We start from the raw sequence: 19733 nt of genomic DNA, 5'->3' as shown, positions 1-19733 counted from the left end.
TTGCAATTCTAGGCAACACATACATTTCATTACAAATGATATCCACATTTTTTAGAGACCTGTTGTCATGATGAACTTTTAGTATAATCAAACATGCCCATATTTACACACTGACTCTAAACGTATTTGAAACCTCTGCAGCCTGAACTTAAAGCCGAAGGTGACACTTCCTCAAACCTTCATCATCCTCAGGTCTACTGATGGACGACTACAGACAGAGCTTTGCAATTCATCGATTTACAAGACATGAGCATTGGCAGGAAACAAACACATTGCAGGAGTCAGAACATGTCGCCATGCTTTCACAACATTTTGATGCTGTCAGATGAAGCTCAAGGTGGATATCAGCTACTCTGAAATTGGTGCCAATTTAGTGGTGAAACAAAATAATTTTTTGTTGGATTTTAGATTCAGTGGCATGTTGCAAATACAGGTATTGTGTAAAACATGAAGGACAGCACAAAACAGAAATAGTGAGTTGAAGCTCATATGAACTTGAATTTTGTTTATTCATAACATCTTATCGTTGTCGCAATACTGAGCAATGGTATCACATCTTTTTCTCAAATCATGAACTTGTAAGGAACAAAAGTGTCTGCTCATGGACACTTGATGGCAGGCATGATTGTTGACATGAGTAATGAATCTTTAGTCTTACGTTGAGGTCAGACTTCATGTTATAAGCTCGATTATAGCCTGATCCAGCAGATGTAGGGTTTGAGGCCTGTGTATAGTTTCATAGTGAACAACAATCAAGGCCACATCTGGGACGCCTCACGACCTCCTGACAGAAAGTCTGGCATGTTTGATTTTCTTCCTGCCTTCTACAGTGTTTGACGATACGTCGGTGAGGTTGACCAATGAGAGCACAGAGCGCACTGCACGCTCAAAAGTCAAGAGAATAAACAATAAAATGGCGACGCGAAATAAGAGCGATGAAGTCAGTGCTGCGAGACGGAACTATGAGACAGAGGAAAAGTTTCTCGAGCTCTGGCAACAACAGCTTTTTGTTTTGTTTACAATCTTCTGTCTGGGTGTTGTCTAGCCCCGCCCCTCTTCCTTCGATCCTCCTTCATGATGATTGGTCAGGTACCACCGTGTAGCTTGTCATGTCAAGTCAGGGTATGAATGTATGGCTCTGTGTTTACCTAATCTGACACAGTGACCGTCTTAACAGAGAGAAAGATGGTGCAGTCTGACCCCGGCATGAATCTGAAGTGTACTCTGAACATACATCAGCCGATAATCACTCACTCTGACTCATGACATGAACAGGCTCCGGCTGTAAATCTAACCCCATTGGTTCAGTCAGTTGTTATTTACGCTTCAATATGAGCAGAAAGATTTAGTGACGCTGCACCCACCTTGATCTCTGATGGCTTGGGGCTGCAGAAACTCTCCTCCACCTCGATCTTGAAGTGACCTGCCAGGGCCGAGGTACCGTCCAGCATGGTCATGCCCGTGTTGGCCTCCATGCTGCCGTAGTCTTTGCTGCACATGTTCATGGGAGAGTAGCCCATGATGTGCTGCTCTAAGGAGGGAGGCGTGGGAAACATCTGGTGCAGGTCTGCTGAACCTGATGGGGGAGAGAAACAAGGAGCAATCAGACCGTGACAAAGATGGACTGGGATTAGATTTGAGACAAAAATGGATTTTGTTACATTAGAAAGAGATTTCAGCACTTTCTATTTAGAGAAAAAAGTATTGCACTTGATTTAATTTTACTTTTCTATGGACTATATGAATAAAATAACCTTTAGTGACATCCATTTTTTACAGTTTCTTTCTTTCTCCCTTTCTCACACTTAAAAGTTTTTTTTTTCTCCAAATAAACACAATACGCAGCGTTATGAAGGTGCATCTCTACACTCCTCTACATGATCATGAGAGAACTTAAACATATATGGCTTTAGTATCTTAAATGCACATGGGGCTCTCAATCAAAACAATAACAAAGATGACGTTGAGGAATCATGGGAGTGATTCTGTCTGCTACTCCCCCCCGTAGTCAAGATGACCGGGCGAAACCAGTACGGTAGCTTTCAGCTCACGCTTCCTTATGCAGCGGCCTTTGATGCAACATCCAGTGTTTCCACGGCAACAATGAACATGGCGTGTCATAGCTGCCGCCACGACAAGACGCATCCCGTTACAACTATAAATTTAAGGATTTCTCCGGCTTTGATAACTGTTACCTTAAAATGCCCCTCATACGTGACTTCTTGAAAAACACTACAAAAACACTTATTATTGACCTCTATCATTTAGATCACTGGTTCTCAACTGGTCTAGTCTCAGGACCCAACACCACCTCCTTCATGACAAATCTTCAGTTGGCCAAAAAGTCAGATTTCATTCATTAAAATGTTTTGCTGCTTGGACCTCAGATGGTTCAGATGATACACAACATGTGACAGAAAGACACAAAACAAACTTGTTTAAAAAGCGCTTCATACACTGACACTATTTTATTCCTGGCACACTTTCCTGATCCTCTAAAAACAGCTCTGCGACCACTTCTGGGTCCCGACCCACCAGTTGAGAAACACTGATTCAGATGACATAGCAGTATAAAATGTGTTGCTCCAGCAGTTCTGACTCTCCTGTTCATCACTAGAAACCAAATATGATGAGTGTCTTTTTTTTTACAGGTAAATAAAAAACAAATGGAAACATACTGGACAGGCTTGAGGTCTAACAGGCATCATGCCCATGTCTGATGAATCCTTGTTTATAGTTCAGGAGATACATATGGGTGAGGAGATTTACAGCACCTATCAGAGCTGTTTATGCAAAGTTAAAAGAGGAGTAAAGGCAGACGCAGGTTCTTTTTATACATCTTATATTTCATGAGCCAATTCCACTCTCTAATAACACCTCTCTATATAAAGAGACCATATTGGGAATATCCAAGGCCAATCATTTGTGTGGTTACGAGACGCTTCCAGGGGCCTAACAAAGCCTCTTCATGGTAAATGAGTCAGGATTGCACAGTATCGGTTCATAAAAGGGAAGCAAAAGGGTTGATGGGAGACCAATTTGCTTCTCAGTAAAATATAGAGTGTGCTTAAATTCTCTTTAGCTCTGCACGAGAGTCCCCGAGCTCCGATAAATAAATAAGTAAATGAAAATAATACTGAAGATAGTGTCTGGTAAAGGTGTGTTTAAACAGATTGGATGCACCTCTCAGACGAGGGGAGGGTAAGCAAAGAAAGCCTCAAAGAAGAAAGCAAGACAGCAGCTCAGTGAAGACTCTGCTGTGATCCAAACTCTGACGCACACTCTCCACCACTAGGGGGCCAAGACCAGGGTGAGCAGCAATGATGCATTAGTATTAAAAGCCTCAATTCTAATTAGTGGATATAAAGGATAAAAAGCCATTACACTTAGCAAATGAAATTACGAGCGTGGGGAATACTGTGTTTAAAACTAAGTGACTTGTGGAAAAATCTCAACCACTCACTGTTTTCAAGAGGCTCACAGGGATCAGATTAAGTTTAACACTCGAGGATCCTTGTAGTGTAAAGGAGACAGTGCACCGTGAGGAAAGAGAGACACAGAGATACATACTGATGCAGGACACCGGGTCCAGCGTGGAGGGCTTGGGTTCCTTGCTGCCAAATTTCTCGTCCGTTCCATTCACCGTTCGTCTGGAGCCGGGCTGCGAAAAGACGAAAATAAAGCGCATTATCACCTGATCATTTAGGAAACTCTTAGTGTCAGGTAGTGGCTCCGGTCTACAGAGGCTGTAGTCCTCTAAGGGTTCAGATCCGTCCTGTGGCTCCTGTCCTGCATGTCATTCCCCACTCTCTCTCTGTCTCTCTGATGTCTGACTCTATCCACTGCCCTATCTCTCTAAAAAAAAGGCATAAAAAGCCGTTTGTCACACATGCACTCCTGAACATTTCTAGAACATTTCCTGTCAGCCTACCCCTGATTTTTGTTATCCACGCTTGTCCCTCATAGCATGAAGTTTTCTCTACATCTTTATCAATGCTTCATGTTATTGGACAAAATAGTGTGAAGAACATACAGGCAAGCAGATAAGAGTGTAGAGCTCTTATCTGCGATCCCATCAGAAATTGTACTGAAGGGCGGGCAGGAAGAAGTCAAACATGCAGCTCATCCCCAAAACATGAATGACATTATTTTGTCTTTGTGCATGTGTGATACAGTATACGACCCCTTTGATATTCCTCACACCTGTGGGGGCAGCATGTCAGTATCAGACATTTTACTAAAGTGACTCTAGAGGGGTGTGACAACTGCCAGAATATACACACTCACTCTCTCACTCACTTATACACACTCACTCTCTCACTCACTTATACACACTCACTCTCACACACACACACACACACACACACACACACACACACACACACACACACACACACACACACACACACACACACACACACACACACACACACACACACACACACACACACACACACACACACACACACACACACACACACACACACACACACACACACACACTCTCTCTCTCTAACTCTCTCACTTGCACACTCACTCTCTCACACACTCTCTCTCTCTCCCTCACTAACTCTCTTACACTTACACACTCTCTCTCTCACACACACTCTCTCTCTCTCTCCCTCACTAACTCTCTTACACTCTCTCTCACACTCTCCCTCACTCACTAACTCTCTTACACTTACACACTCTCTCTCTCACACACTCTCTCTCTCTTACACTTACACACTAACTCTATCACACACACTCTCTCTCCCTCACTAACTCTCTTACACACTAACTCTATCTCACACACACAAAGTGTGCCAGACCACATGCTGTGTAATCAGACACTCTTTGCCGTGTGAGCCACAGTCTCTACTAACCGCCAGATCGTCCTCGTCCGAGTTGAAGAGGTTGTCCAGGTCGTCGATGGACACCACCAGGTCCGTCTCGTGGATCAGGCTGGTGGAGGCCATGCGGTTGTGAGCTGCCGCCCGCTGAGCATCTGCACAAACACACCGACTGTAAATACTCCAACATCTTGCTCTGAATTCTTGTCCACATTTTAATAATAATAATAATAATTTATACTTTATTGATCCCGCAAGGGGAAATTCATTTTTTTTTACACTCTGTCTACATGCTACACAAACATAGGCTGAAATACACACACATGCACAAACAGGATCCTATGGACATGCACTAATGGAGAGGTCTCAGAGTGAGCGGGCGCTCCTGAGCTGGTGGGGGGGGGGGGGGGGGGGGGGGGGTGCCTTGCTCAAGGGCACCTCGGCAGTGCTCAGGAAGTGGACGGGTACCTCTCCAGCTACCAGACCAATTTCCGGACTCCGGTCAGCTGGAGTGTTTTCAATCGTCCCTATTCAATCAACTCAGGATGCTGATTAGCTTCTAAATTCACTTACTGACATACCCACAGCATGACTGATACATTCTGGGGTTAACATTTTAAATTATTGAGAGTGAAAACTCCTTATTTACTGAATTTGTCCAGTGTTTATTGAGACTGAACTGAGAGTGTTATAAACTATTTGTATTTCTTAATGCTATCTCTCCAGATATCGATCAACACCCTCACTGTGCAACCCTTCTGAGGATGTCAGTATGACTTTCATTGTCTCTCTCTCAGAAGCCAAATCATAAAAAAATCAGAGGGATGTTGTCAGAACATAAAGAAGCTGCTTACCATCCGATGGCCCTGTTCCTCCATCTTCACCCTGTGAGGACACAGAAAAGTTCAGAGAGTCAGATTCAGAGAAAAACAACACAAGCTGATAGAGCAATGAAAGACCGGATCATATCTGATAAATCAAAGCTCACATTTCACTTTCACTACAAGCAGATACATAATCTGTGTTTCCAATAGTATGAAAGTGCACCTCTATCTATGCAGGGAATGTCTAGGGGAGTGAGGAAATATGAACTAGTAGGTTTTTATTTGTATTTGACCTTTTTAATTCTCCAAATGATTTAACTCTTCAAACTACTTCAATCTGCTGACTCTGCAGCAAATCTCCCGCCAAACACACAGAGAGCTTCGCTTCTTCCTCCCTGTGTGAGTCTTCACTTTTGACTTCTGTTTTACAAAATCAACTACGTTAGGCTACCTGTCAGCGCTCTCACAGCCACAGAAGCTAAGTGTAGCACACACGTCACACATCACGTTACTCTGAGGTACGCTGCAACCAACATATTATGAAACTGAGTGAGTAAACGGATTCATCAATCTTAATTTGTTATATTCAATCATTCCAAATACAATTAGTTAACTCAAATCATATTTCCACATTTTCCATTTTTGATTCAAACACTTTAAATCTCAAACAGCGGAGATAAAGATCGATGTAAAAACATTTGATGGAACCAGAGTGTGGACAAAAAGCAGAAGTTGGAATAAACAGAAAATAAGTAACATCAAACAGCCATGCAAATAAAAATACAGTGTTTTCTTTTGAAGAAATGAAGCAGAAATAATGCCAAAAAATAATCACAATAATGAAAGAGAAAATGGGACAGAAAGAGCCGAGCAGAGAAAGGAGTCTGTTTGCCTCCACTGTGGCAAATGAGATTTCCAGAGTGGATCAGAGTGAAATCATGATCCAAGGAATGGCCTGTTAGGCTCCAACCCAGATGTCAATATGTGGGAGGACTGGCCCTCTGCGAGTGTGTGTGTGTGTGCTCTCGTGATGGGTTGTGTGGCACACTGTGAGCTGAGCAATCCTAGCTGGGGAACAGGAATGTTGTGTCCCGGCCATTGATTTCATTACGCTCCGGGGCTTTTCTCAGAGTAGCCCAGACTTTAATCCGTCTCCCTTAAAGGACTGATCCACAGCGGTGCACAAAATCCGCAGCAAGGCCATAATCTATAGGTACTAATGACGCATTAACCCCTCATCAATACCGTGGCCTTGAGAAGGAACATGTGTGTGCACAGGCTTTACATATTTCAAAAAGCTTGTTTAAGACTCCAAGGCTGCCGGCATGAAGGCATCAAATCACCTTTATCCTCAGTCTCACTTCATCCAGCGGGCCCTGACATAGATGTGTGGCGTCTGTATGATGGCGTGGTTAATGCTCCTCTGAAGTACACGTCACATGGCCTGCAGCGAGGTCAATAACTCTCCAGTTTGAAGATTTTACAGACTGATTGTGTAATATGCTTACATACGGTTCACACCAGGTCTCTGCACCGGGGAGCCAGCAGCAGCAGTAGGAGGTTTAGTAGTGTGAACACAGAATAAAGAGGGGCTGCTCCCCCCCGCCAGAATAAAATAACCATCAGTCAGGAAGTCGACGTTTTGTCAGTCCAGTTTCTGCACGTTTGTTTATATAGCTGCATCTTTGCGCACAGAGCAATACAGGAGCGTGGCTAGCTTTGAGCTGGACACAACTTTTCTTAAGATGCTGAAACACCTGCAGAAGTCTTGATCCGAACAAAGGGACCCAGAGACATGCTGGTTTGCATTTGGGACTTCAGGGGCTGCATGCCAACATGTGGCTCACTTCTCACCTTTATCTGTTTAACTGAGTTTAAACAAGGGTTAAGTGACTCGACACATTAAGAAAGAGAGAGTGTGCAGGAAATGTTTCAATGTCTGGCCAACACTGGATACTGAGCTTCTTACAGTTCAACCACGAGATTCATGATCGCTTGATATAGATTTTGGATTCATGAGTCGCTTAAAAAAAAGGAAAAGAATAACCAAACCTTTATGGAATATCTTTATTCAGTTGTCAAGTTTTGAGTAAGGACAGGCCCTGACTACGTTTTCACACTCTATAAAGCTGCAGGCCTGCTCGCAATAGAAGAGGTGAAAAGGTCCGGGATATATACTGGAATGTCTTTATTCACCAACGTTATCTATAAAGAGCAAACACTCCACATCAGACAGGGAGGAGGTTACGTTTCCTGCAGCTGCAGAGAGTAAAAGATGCTCATAAAAGGCCCAAACCCAATGGTATTAAAATTTGTGAGGGAGACCCGCACACATGTGACACACACACACACACACACACACACACACACACACACACACACACACACACACACACACACACACACACACACACACACACACACACACACACACACACACACACACACACACACACACACACACACACACACACACACACACACACACACACACACACACACACACACACACACACACACACACACACACACACACACACACACACACACACACACACACACACACACAGTGGAACGGCTCCATTGCACAGACTGCTCTTCAGAGACTCTCCTCTCCACTGAGAGCTTCCTTCACCCTCACTCTTTCAGCACGGACCACAGGGACGGAAGAGAAGCAAAATATTTGAGTGTGCTTTTTAAGCTTCATGGTCCAGTGAGCCAGGTTTGTTGCCGTGGTTAGACTCCAGGCTGTGTGAAGCCTGATGCAGACACGCAGCCAAGGAATGAACACACACACACACACTCTGAGTCTCTCTTTCAATGCTGGGGGCGATCCCAAGCTAACAGGTGGCCGTTGTCTGGAGCCGGAGCCAGCAACCTCAGAGGCAGAGCGGAGGACTACGAAGGGAGAGGGCAGATCAAACAGGAAAAACAAAACAACTTAAAGGAAATTGGACAGGCTAACTATTTGGTGTTCCTCTGGGCTCCACTAACAATGGTGATTCAGGAATAGCTTCCTGTTCTGTTAGACTTGGGCAGTGAAAGCGGATGCATGCGGAAAGCGGTTACAGCTTTATTTTTAGTGCAGTATTGCTGAGGATGCTGATGGCCTATTTTTCTACCTCGCCTGCTCCCTGATCTTAAAATCAGTCCTCTTGTTCCCTTTTTTTTTTACCCTCGGGCAACTTGTGAGGGAAGATGGATGAAGTGGTTACCCCCCGTGCTGCCTTTTAGGGACGCTACATAGCACTAAGCATATTTCAAGCTGCAATAAATCCAATGGGGTGTGGCTGCAAACTGGATTGCAAGCAGCCAACTTGGAAACGGCACCGCGTGTGCTGGGCTTATTTCCAGACAGAGTTAAGTTAGACGTGGACTGTTTTCAGCTCAACTAGTCACGATAAAGAAATGATGTCGGAGTGGAAGCTGAGCTGTATAAATATCCCACCAGGAAGTAACGCTCTTTGGTGACTAATCGAAGTTGAATCTTTGTGCTGAAAACTATTGAAGTACAATCCATGGCTATTTACAAAAAATAGCCCCCCCCCCCGTCTGCTTGTCTTGACTATGATGAGCTGGAACGTGTCGGTCTGCCACACAATTTTAACTTGACCTGGAGCCATGAATTAAAAAAGGCCTTTTAACTTTCGCCTACTTCACTCTTTAGAGGATTTTTTTTCACTTCAGTGATAAACACAATCAGGCTTATTTTTTCATGGTATCGTTCCCCCCTCCCCAATGAGCACCTGTTTGCTTCTCAGCTTGATTGAGGATCCCCACAGCGCTCCTATAACCTTTCATGTCTTAAATCATAGTTTAAGTAAATCTACATTTAAACTTTATATCATCTCAAATTTTCACTTCAAGGCACAGTAAGTAAATGACGTCACCAGGGGGCTCTCGATCAAAACAATAAGAGAAGATGAGATCGAGGCAGGCAGAAATCATGGGAGTGATTCTCTCTGCTGAGTTTGTTCAAATAAGATGCAGGTAGTGATGAAAGAGTTGGTGTGGGGAGTGTTTGGGGGGAGATGCAGTCAGATGTTTGAATGTTAGGTAATATTTACCAATATAGAAAGGGACTGCAGGTTGTTGTTATGGAAACAAGTTACAAAACCTGGTTTCATTTCATCTGTACAACATTAAGTTGATAATATGTAGGACAGAGTACAATAGCTGAACCATGGGAGATTATTTAACATGACCTCCACCTGTGCACGAGATAAACAAAGCATTTTAAAAGACGAGCGATACCCCCCGGTCATTCCCTCTCCGGGCTTTCCTTACCTTATGTTTCTTGCCTGGCTCGCGCTCCCCTCCTCCCTTATCCTTCTTGTTAGAGAATGTGAACTTCACATCTCCTTCCTCGAAGGCGTAGGGGTCCACCTCCGGCTCGTGGTCTCCGTCGGTGATGGCAGCAGACAGGTACTGGTTCCTCCTGGCTCGATACATCTGGAGCCGTTCTTCAGACACCTTCAGAGGCCATTTAGATGTGGACATCACCCTGAGGAGGGGGAAGAGAGGAGGTGTGAGGACTTTGGAGTCAGGCTGCACCATGCATTGTTTCAGCGTCGCAAATGGTGATGTGTGCATGTGGAAATAGCATTAAAATAGGATGTTTGATGCCAAATAAATGTATTCTAACAGAGCATGGTCCAAGTGCTTCACTGCTTGATACAAATGAAAACTTGCAAGATTTTATTTTCGTCACTAATCTACAAGAAGAGTTTGTCTGGATAACAAGTGCAGCCCTTCGCTAGACCAGAACACGCAGAGATCTGATCACCGGGTATGCAAAGTCTGTGGATCACCTGCCTGTAATAAACAAACCACATTGATACAGTTACATCTTAGCTGGATGTTAGAGACAGGCATGAACCTAGACGAGGAGGCTGTCACGTTAACGCTATGGCAACATATGTGAAATTTTTATGGAGCAGATTCACCACAGAGTGTGTGCTTTTGGCAGCTACATGTGCACCTCACTTAAGGAATGAAGTTGTAGAGAAAAAAGGCTTTAAAAGATGTTAAACCTATATTTTTAAAACTTAGGGCATGTGTCCATGTTTGGTGCTTTTCAGGGCAGAAAAAAGCGCCGGCCGTGCATCTTTAGTTTATTTAGTTTAGCACATTTCAGCAACAACACAATTCAAAGTACTTCACACAAGACCTAAAACGAAAACATTCAAAGAAGACATGACAACAGACTCTTGACGATGGTCACTGCTCAGTTGTTTCTTTTTTTTTGCTATTTGAGATTGTTTTTATTCCTTCACTATGAGGAGGATGCTTGCCCTCCGCTTTGTCTGGATGATGAAGCTGATTAATAACGACGTCCTCGCTATCATGGCTCCGATCAGACACGGAGCAAGGGGTACAGGACACGATCCATACAGTGGGAGACAAAAAAAATACAGGGAACAGTTGGTGACGTCAACAGCGCCCTTCTTAAAAGCAGAAAGATTTACAACTAGAAGTGCTCGAAGCGTCTGCACAAAGAAAAGCTGATGGCCTCGGAAAAAGGGACACCGGGTGCTGCACCGTTTCTCAAGGTGGCCGCCTGCTGCTGCAAACTCTCTCTCCTCATTGGGAACAATTAAAAAATAGAAGCAACAGGTAGGGATGGAGCAGAGACCCAACAATGTTGGTGCAAAGTTAATGCAGTTTTAGAACCATTAATAGAAGTGATTGATTATGTGTGCATAGAGCAAATACAACATCCAAGTCAAACATGTTATCTTTCCCCCTAAACATTTCAGTTTAGGTGTCTCAGAGTGGTGGAAGTCCAATTGAAAATGACCTAAACCATAAAAGATACTATTGATAGTTAATGAAATGTGTAGATGACTATTGGAGTGCATGTTTTAGGTATAATTTCATGCATTCTGCTACCTTACTGTGGAGCAGCAACAATCAGAGTTCCACTTTGTAGTGAACAGATTCCAAAATGATGTTACTATAACCGACCGCTTCAAAAGATCGGTGGTATTATTATTTGATCAGATAAGATAAAGGAGAGAGGAATGTGAGTCGAGAAGTAGAAAACTAACAACCACATTTCCTCAACTACTCTGTTTTGGCCCGATGCTGCCTGATCTCATATGTCATAGTAGCTGCCATATTTATCTGCAGAAATAGAAATGGCAGCGATTGCAAACTATCCTGACAGCTGTCATGCAGCAGAAGTGGATGCATCATGTTTGTTGTCAGACAATTACATTTCTAGCAGATTTATGGAGACGTGCTGACTGCCACACTGACTGCTCGTACACTCGCAGACAGACACATTCATCACTTGTTACTGGGACATCAAAACCTCTTATGTGGCTTCGACTGTGGCCTACTTGTTCCATATATGTAACAGAGCAGGGAGAGGAAGAAAAAGAATCACAGGCTGCTCAGGAGAGGAGGGACTGACCCAACTTTTGTGCTATCCCTGCTCTCCACTGTCCCCTATATTTCTCTGTACTCCTGTCCTCTCGTCATGCCTGTGCAGCTCTGATGTGAGGTGATGGTGTGCAGTGGCCTGGGCCAGAGATTAGCCGCCATTCAGAGCCGTGGCCGGGAGGATTACAGCTCACTAGAATAGCCCGTCCATGCGGCTGGCCCCTTGGGATTGCGTAACCCCACTGCTAATTCCCACTACGGCCACCCTACGGCCTGCTGGTCACTCTGCCTGTCTTCACACTGGACAAGCCCCCCTCTCCCTCGGTCCATCTGTGATTCTCCTCCTTGCTTGGTGCCAGTCTTTCTTCTGGGCCTGCCAAACTGACAGCCTGCAGACAGCATTTATTTTCGGCTTCAACTGTATCACAATAGCCGAGGTTTTTCCCTTTATCTAATCCGACCATTACTCTCTCCAGGCTGAGGTGCATGTGCGCGATTGGGGATCGATGAGTAGTGCTGGCCCTGCACATTGGTGATGTATGATGTCAAAAGGGCACATAGCAAGAGATTAACATGCTGTGTGCAGCTAAGCGCTACATCCAACATTTTGACACAGAGGGGTGAGGGGCGAGAGTAAGGTGGGGGGATCAGAGAGAGAATGAGAAAGAGGAGAGGGCGGGTTAAGGATCACCTCTCTTACAAATTATTTATTATTATTCATTAAAGGTAGGCTTTAAATGTTCCAATCATTCAGATATCATTTCCATACCTTCACTTGAGTGTTGGCTGATACAAAGTAAACCTCTGGTTGACAAAGATTGTTTGGCTGGCTCAGCACACAGAAGGAATCCAAATGTTAAAAACAGCTCAGGCTAATGTTAGCTGCACTTTCTGTGTCTGCTTTGAAGTGTGATCAGAAAACATGTATGGCCAGCGTTTTGCCAGCTTGCATTAGCCACTAGCCAGACTGATGTCTTACTCTCTACTAGCAGTGAAACACTTTCTTCCAAAGCTCTCAAACACAGATTTTAAGTAGGAGTGAGCAATAAATGTCGTCCAAGATAACATCTTATTTGTTGCTTTAACGATGTGCAAAATGACAACAATGAGTATGTCCCTCATCTTGCAAAAAACAATCAAAACTATCCTCGATAGTTCACAGACATAAACTGAGAATATGATGGAGCCTGGTAGGACAGACGTCTGCACACATGCCCGTTGAGAACGCACGCAGTGTTCATGCATCACAACAAGCTAAGCTAGCATAGCTGAAGTTACAAACGAGTTACAAAACAGCTCCACCACTACCAGCCTCCAAATCAGCGTGGTTAGCTTTTATGGAGGAGGCTTGGATTTGAAAATGGATGGATGTCAGAAAGCTCGACAACTCACTTGCAAATTAACCACCGCTAAGAAAATTTAGATTATGAGAAGCTTGGGGAGTGAGCGGTCGACCACGACTGAGCAGCTCAGGTACCGGCAAAACAAAAACACGCTCAGCAAACTGGTTCAGCAAGAAGGGCGACAGATGGCAAGAAATAACTAACGCTTTCATCAATAAGGTTGCAAAATGATCTAATTCAAGCAGTAGAGAGAGATGGTTTCACAACTTTTGACCCAAGCATAGCTTAGCTTAACATGCTTCAGTAATAGTTTTTGTTTGTCTTTGTTCAATATTTAACACAGTAAATCATGTGGGCCACTTTGAAATCCTCAGATAACAAATCATTGAGGACAAGTCAGGAAGGCTGAGATGCCTCCCTGCTGTGTCAGTCTGTGAATGGCGGTGTGCCGTCGCCATGTGTGTGTGTGTGTGAAACAGAAAGATATTGCATCGCATAGTATGTATAAGCCAGCTGTCACTCACTCTGTAACTGACACCACGTTGTCCTGTGATGCCGAGGCGTCTTCCCTCAGTTTGTCCCCGGGCAGCAGCGGCGTCTGCATCTCGGCTTCTTTCCTGCGTGGGAGGTTGAATAACCGCCACGGTGCGTGTGAGCTGTCCTCCTCCAGGTTGACCGCCGTGCCCACGTACATGCTGGGTTCAGGAGGATCGGAGTAGGTCGAACCTCCGGGGTGGGAGTGATGCGAGTGGAAGTGCTGACTTAGACCTTCTTGACCTCCGGGATCCTCGCCGCCACCCTTCATCCCGACTAGACAGGGCTCTGGGGGCGGCTGGTAAAAGTGTTGACTGTTGGGGGTTGAAGGGTTCTTCATGCCCTCCCCTGACTCCTCGCTACGCTCGCAGGGGTGGGGGCTAAGTGGTGGGGGTTGTGGGGAGTTGGTGTGTTCAGACGCTCCTGTGTTGACCCCACTGTGTAGCTGGGGGGCTTTTTGTATGGTAGAGACATCCGTTGATCGTATAGTAGTGAATCTTCCTCCGTCCTGGCCTCTCATGGCTAACCTTTGTCCGGCTGAAGTCTCCGTCTCTAGTGAAGCGTCGTCACAGGCCAGGCTGCGATGATGGAACGGCGTCTGAGGTCTTTTTAGCTGCTTGTCACCTTTCTCCGGCTTCTCTCCCCCGGCTTTGTGCTTGGTAGCGGGCTGGGTGGGTTGTCCTGCAGACTGAGGTTGTCCGGGGGTGCTGCCTGCTCGCTGCTTCACTGATTTGTATCTGCAGAAGAAGAAAAAACACGGAGATATGGTGAGACTATGAGGCATCGCAGACACAACACAGACCGGCAGCGGATAGAGAGATTATCTGTCAAACAGTGAGAAGCTGCAGGTTCATTCTCTATTCTCATGATGCACAGAGATCTTCTGCTGCTTACATAAAATCCCTGCAACATCTGCTACTTCTAGAAAACATCAATAATATCCACGACCGTCACCTTCAACGTGGCAGCACATTTGATTCACGTCAAATCAAGAAGCAGACAGACAACAATTAAAGTTGCAGGAGTTTAAAAGTGCAGACTCATTACCTGGACAAAATGCATTTTTATAAAAGAGAATGAATAATGAAATAAATAAAATACTGTGGGGAGAAGAGATTAGATTTGTTCAAATAAGGAAGTTAAGAAGATGCATAATACGAGAAACCAAGGCGTCACCATGACATTCAGCATCTGTTGGTTTCCTAGTGACATCACCTGGTCTGAAAACAACGTTGTACTGCAGTGTAGTTCCTCCTTGATCCATCCAATCACCTCTAAGGGTTTGGCAAGAACATGACCCGAGGACTTTTAACCAGATTGAACCATCATGATGTGCAATACAGGTTAAGTACAAGTCGGACGTAAAGAAACAGAAAGACCAGGTTACGTTTCTGTGTCCTTTCTCTCCTCTGAAGAAGTCAAGAAGCTCCAGCAACACTTGTCGTACAAAGATCAACTTTATTCACAAATTAGACCGACGCAACCGGATGAAGGCCACAAGCCCATCTCATCCATGCACTCCTGAAAATATCTGCATGTTCAGTAACTTTGACCAGAAATGTGGCGGGAGAAAGCCCAGGGTCTGGTTGAAAAGTTTCAGCTGTTTCAAAGTTTCAAACACACAGCTCACATCGCACATTTTAAGGACGTTTGTGTTTGTGTGGTAAAGGCTTTAGATGCAAAACAGGACTAATGCTAAATGTACATACAGAGCAGAGAGGCAGGGTGATGCACACATCTGACTGAACTCACACTAAATCTGTCACCTTGTAGAAAGGCTCTGCTTAAGCTTGAAACAATCAGATAATAAAGTTTTAATTTCTGATTCAAACGCCGCGGCAGCACCCTCACCCTCTCTTCAGTCACTGTCTTCACTGCTAATTGGCCACTGCTTTTAAATTCGGTGAGAATAGACCAATCTGAGTCGTGTGTTTCCCAACAGTAACAGTGACCTCCTCCTCAATAAAGGCTTCAGTTAATGCGTTTAGGGGGAGCCTTTTTCCACCCCTGCAAAATACAATGAAGATATAAAGGGAAGTACCGGTAGACAAAATAGAAAGTGAGGCTTTGTGCCACTAGAGGTCAATTTGTAGATCTGATCTAGTTTGTGACTTCAATCTGTTGTCTGAACCAAACTGTAGAGCTGGTGATCTGCTGACCCTCTACAGCTGATCAAGCCTTCGTCTGCTCACCTTCTTTTAACCACTCACTCTCCACCGTCTATCTTTGGGTCTCTGCCGCTACCTCACCCCTCCACTAACCGCTGCAGCTATACATTAAGGTGTTAACGAGGACGCTGTGTCTCTTTAATAGCCGGGTCACTAGCGTGTCCTGACAATCAGATGTCAAGATAAGCAGACACATGGAAGGCTTCCATCTACAAAACAAAGCTAATGGCCATTAAAACTGGCAACGCACACAGCTTTCCCATTTCTGTGTCGCCAAAGTGTTGGACGCCTTCCAACAAATTAACATGCTCCAGCTGACTGGCCCAATCCACTCTGCTCTCGTCTGCCGTCCAAGTCGGCTTTCCTCTCCTCTAGGTGGACAAAAAAAAAAAAAGCTGAGTGCGAAGGATTCCCCGGTGGAAATATGCCCAAACTGACAAGGTGCCAACCAATCAAAAGACACATAAACTTCACAAGATCTTTCTCATCAACTATCAGACCTCTGATATTTATGTTTGAGAAAAAAATTCAATTAAATGCTTTTCAAAAAATGTTGACGATTAAGTCTCATTTGATCAATTAATCTCTTCATCGTCACAGCTCCAAAGTGTTCTTCCTGTTCCATGCCTCCTGGCACCCTTCATGAACATTAAAGAGAACAGCGCCCTTTAAGCCGACACATATGAACTCGCCGGACATGTTTCATTCATCACAGTTAAGAGCTTCAACACGCATCCTCCTCACAGTTTCCCTCGAGCGCTCCATCAGAGGTCAAACTATTATTTCTGCCTCCAATTATTGTGGGAATAAAACTGTGACTTACGAAAGAGCCGAGCGGAGGTTTCAGCCGGGCACAGCTGTCATTTACACAAAATAGTGATAAATTGAAAAGTATGAAGAATAATATGCTTGTCAAGGTCTAGACTTGGATGAAACCTGCAGATATTTTTGCTGACTTCAGTCGTCCGTGCCGGTATTCAAAGCTCCGAGGACTCTGGCTAACCTCTTTGAAAAGACTTTGAGCGCACACACACACGCACGCACACACACGCACACACACGCACACACACGCACGCGCACACACACACACACACACACATATATATGAGCAGAGCAATACCTGCATTAACTGAACGTTCACATGGGAAATGACTGACCTGGAGCAGCTGCAGTACGACCTCTGGGAAGGCTCCACAAAATCCCAGGCTCCCACTTTCTCGGCCAGATCCTCGTCACAGGTACCGTTGGTCGCTGCGCAGAATTTCCGCCTTTCAGGAGGGAAGAAAAAGTGTCAAACATGATTCTGCTGAGGGAGATTTTAAGTCACGAAGTGTAGCAACAACCTCATTTTAAATAACCCATTTATATTATATTTAAAACACACAAATCCTTTAACTGAGCACATCGCTTTCCCATGATCCTTTGGTGCACAGTGGTGATTGTTATAAGCTTTGTGCTGCTGAGGCTGATTTCATCACCCCGGCCTGGAGCGGGAATATTTGGGCTGATGAGCTAACGGCTAACTCCAGCCGACAGTCTGTGCTTGGTCAAGAGGCAGCAGATCTGGGAGTGCTCCCAATGTGTCAGACTCACTGATGGTGAATAAAACTAAAGACCAAAGGGACACAACTGAAAGCATCCCGCACTTTAATTACTCCTGATTATTGCTTTCATCTAGGACTTTCTGGTAGTTAAGTGTGGTTTACTAATTATCTGCATTATTATCTATTAGCTGTTGTTTTTCTGCTAGGTTTCATTTATATCATAATGCCTCTGTGTCTTCAGTAGACTCACTTGTTCTGTGCTCGGTTGATATTGCACTCTTGCCAGACGCGCTCCACCACATGACTGGCTAGCCGGCGAGGGATCTTGCCTCCATGATGACTCGTTCTGTCCAAACTGAACGCATCCGTTGAGGAAGGCATTTTCACCCACTTCTGGGCCGAGTGAGAGTCCACTGCAGGGAGCAAAAAGTGAGGCGGAAAACAACCGGATTAATAACAAGGATCACAGCGTCAGACTGAGATCTAACTTAAGTCTTTGTACCACTACCTGTTTGCGCCTCCTCAGGCGATGTGGGAGGGGTGAGGGTCACCAGAGACATGGCGGGCTCTCGCTGGGACGCAGGCACTTGGTGGCCACCCGAGTAGACGGCAGTGCAGTGCGAGGACCCCACAGGGGCCACAACTGGGATATCTGACTGGGGCACCAGCACTAAGCATGCTGGGTACACCATCCGCACACCACCTGTAGACACACACACACACACACACACACACACACAGGTGGGATGTTTAAGAACCAAAGCTTTGTCTGAAAACGGGCCAGCTTAAAAATATTAAGCCCACTCACCTACGAGGACCTCCACAGAGGCAAGAGACTCATCCTCCCAGTCCATGTCCTCCGCCTTGTCCTCCGACGCACTCTCCTTGGCGCTGGGGCTGATGGGATAGAACTGGTTCCACTCCTCAATCAGCTTCTGCGTGGGCGGGTCTGACATCTTGAACGACTGGCCGGTGAGTGTCCCGTTCAGGCCGAAAGGACTCAGGATGACTGCAGAGAAGAGAGGACCATTAAATGGTGTGAATCAGAATAATGACATCATCAGCTCTGTAAACAACCCCCTCGGTCTTATTCCTGTCAGCTTGTTGTCCTTCTCTGCTCAAACATTCAGGTTCATCCTGTTTGGTTCTTACTTTACTTCCTATTTGGGGCGGGAATCATGGAGTAAATCACAATATGATACGTGACCCACAACAACGGTTATATCATGATACACGGATTCTATGATAATTGATTTATTTTTAAAGGCTTTCATACCTTTATTTTTGGAGATACAGAGGACAGAGCCAGTGACCGGGGAGAGAGAGAGAGTAGGGATTGAAATGGGAGAAAGAGACCACAGGTCAGATTCAAAGCGTCTCCGTACATGGAACGCGTGCCCTAACCACTAGGCCACCAGCGTCCCTGATCATTTGAAAGACAGTCTGATGAAGATAAATCACACTATCTGATGAGATGAATATAAAGAGGTTAAAGTGTGGGATTCATACGCTGCAGGTTGGCGTCAGTTTCTCCTCTCCTCGTGCTTCATCTCTTTACTTATCTGACATTATCCTGATTCTGTCTTACTCTCCTTTGGAAAAAAAAACAAAAAACACGCACATCCCTCAGAGGGTGCTGGATCCAAAAACACAAGTAGGTAAAGAAAAGCAAAACAAGATCTGCACACCACAGAGCTCCCGTTCGAAGGATTTATTGATAAGTGATGTTTCGAGCCAACACGCTCATGACTAACATCATTTGCTTTTCTCAACTTATTCTCCTTTGACCAATAACTTCTGTCATGAAGCCATGAAGCAGTGACGAGGTGAGTTACACTGGCAGAGAAATCTGTTCAAACAGTATTCTACTTTTAATGTTCAATATAAGAGGACAAGCATTCAATAATCTCGTCACATACATCAGGATAATGATTTGATTTGCCACATGGATATTTTCTTACCCTCTACATCCAAATATGTTTTGTTTCAATTCTATGCTTCTTCATTCACCTTCTTTTTTTTTGCCTCATCCTCAACAGTTTTTTCATTAAAGCTGCAAAACCATTCTCAAATTTTGTCACACCTCCTGTTATTATTTGTC

The 19733-nt window shown here is 44.8% G+C and overlaps 1 protein-coding gene across 1 annotated transcript in view; it reads right to left on the bottom strand.

Moving 5' to 3' along the window:
- The window catches only part of med13a (mediator complex subunit 13a), a 94813-nt gene that overhangs the window by 17996 nt on the left and 57084 nt on the right, over positions 1-19733 (bottom strand). Inside the window, exons 5-14 of the mRNA XM_061055894.1 lie at positions 18441-18641; positions 18141-18335; positions 17883-18045; positions 17246-17356; positions 13911-14657; positions 9944-10160; positions 5687-5717; positions 4866-4987; positions 3571-3661; positions 1365-1576 (exon numbers count right to left, since the gene is read on the bottom strand). Coding sequence (XP_060911877.1) covers positions 1365-1576; positions 3571-3661; positions 4866-4987; positions 5687-5717; positions 9944-10160; positions 13911-14657; positions 17246-17356; positions 17883-18045; positions 18141-18335; positions 18441-18641 — 2090 coding nt within the window. The remainder of the gene's footprint in view (positions 1-1364; positions 1577-3570; positions 3662-4865; positions 4988-5686; positions 5718-9943; positions 10161-13910; positions 14658-17245; positions 17357-17882; positions 18046-18140; positions 18336-18440; positions 18642-19733) is intronic.

This window comes from Labrus mixtus, chromosome 14 (assembly GCF_963584025.1).
Source record: "Labrus mixtus chromosome 14, fLabMix1.1, whole genome shotgun sequence".
Taxonomy (NCBI): domain Eukaryota; kingdom Metazoa; phylum Chordata; class Actinopteri; order Labriformes; family Labridae; genus Labrus; species Labrus mixtus.
This window is presented reverse-complemented; position numbering and strand designations above follow the sequence as displayed.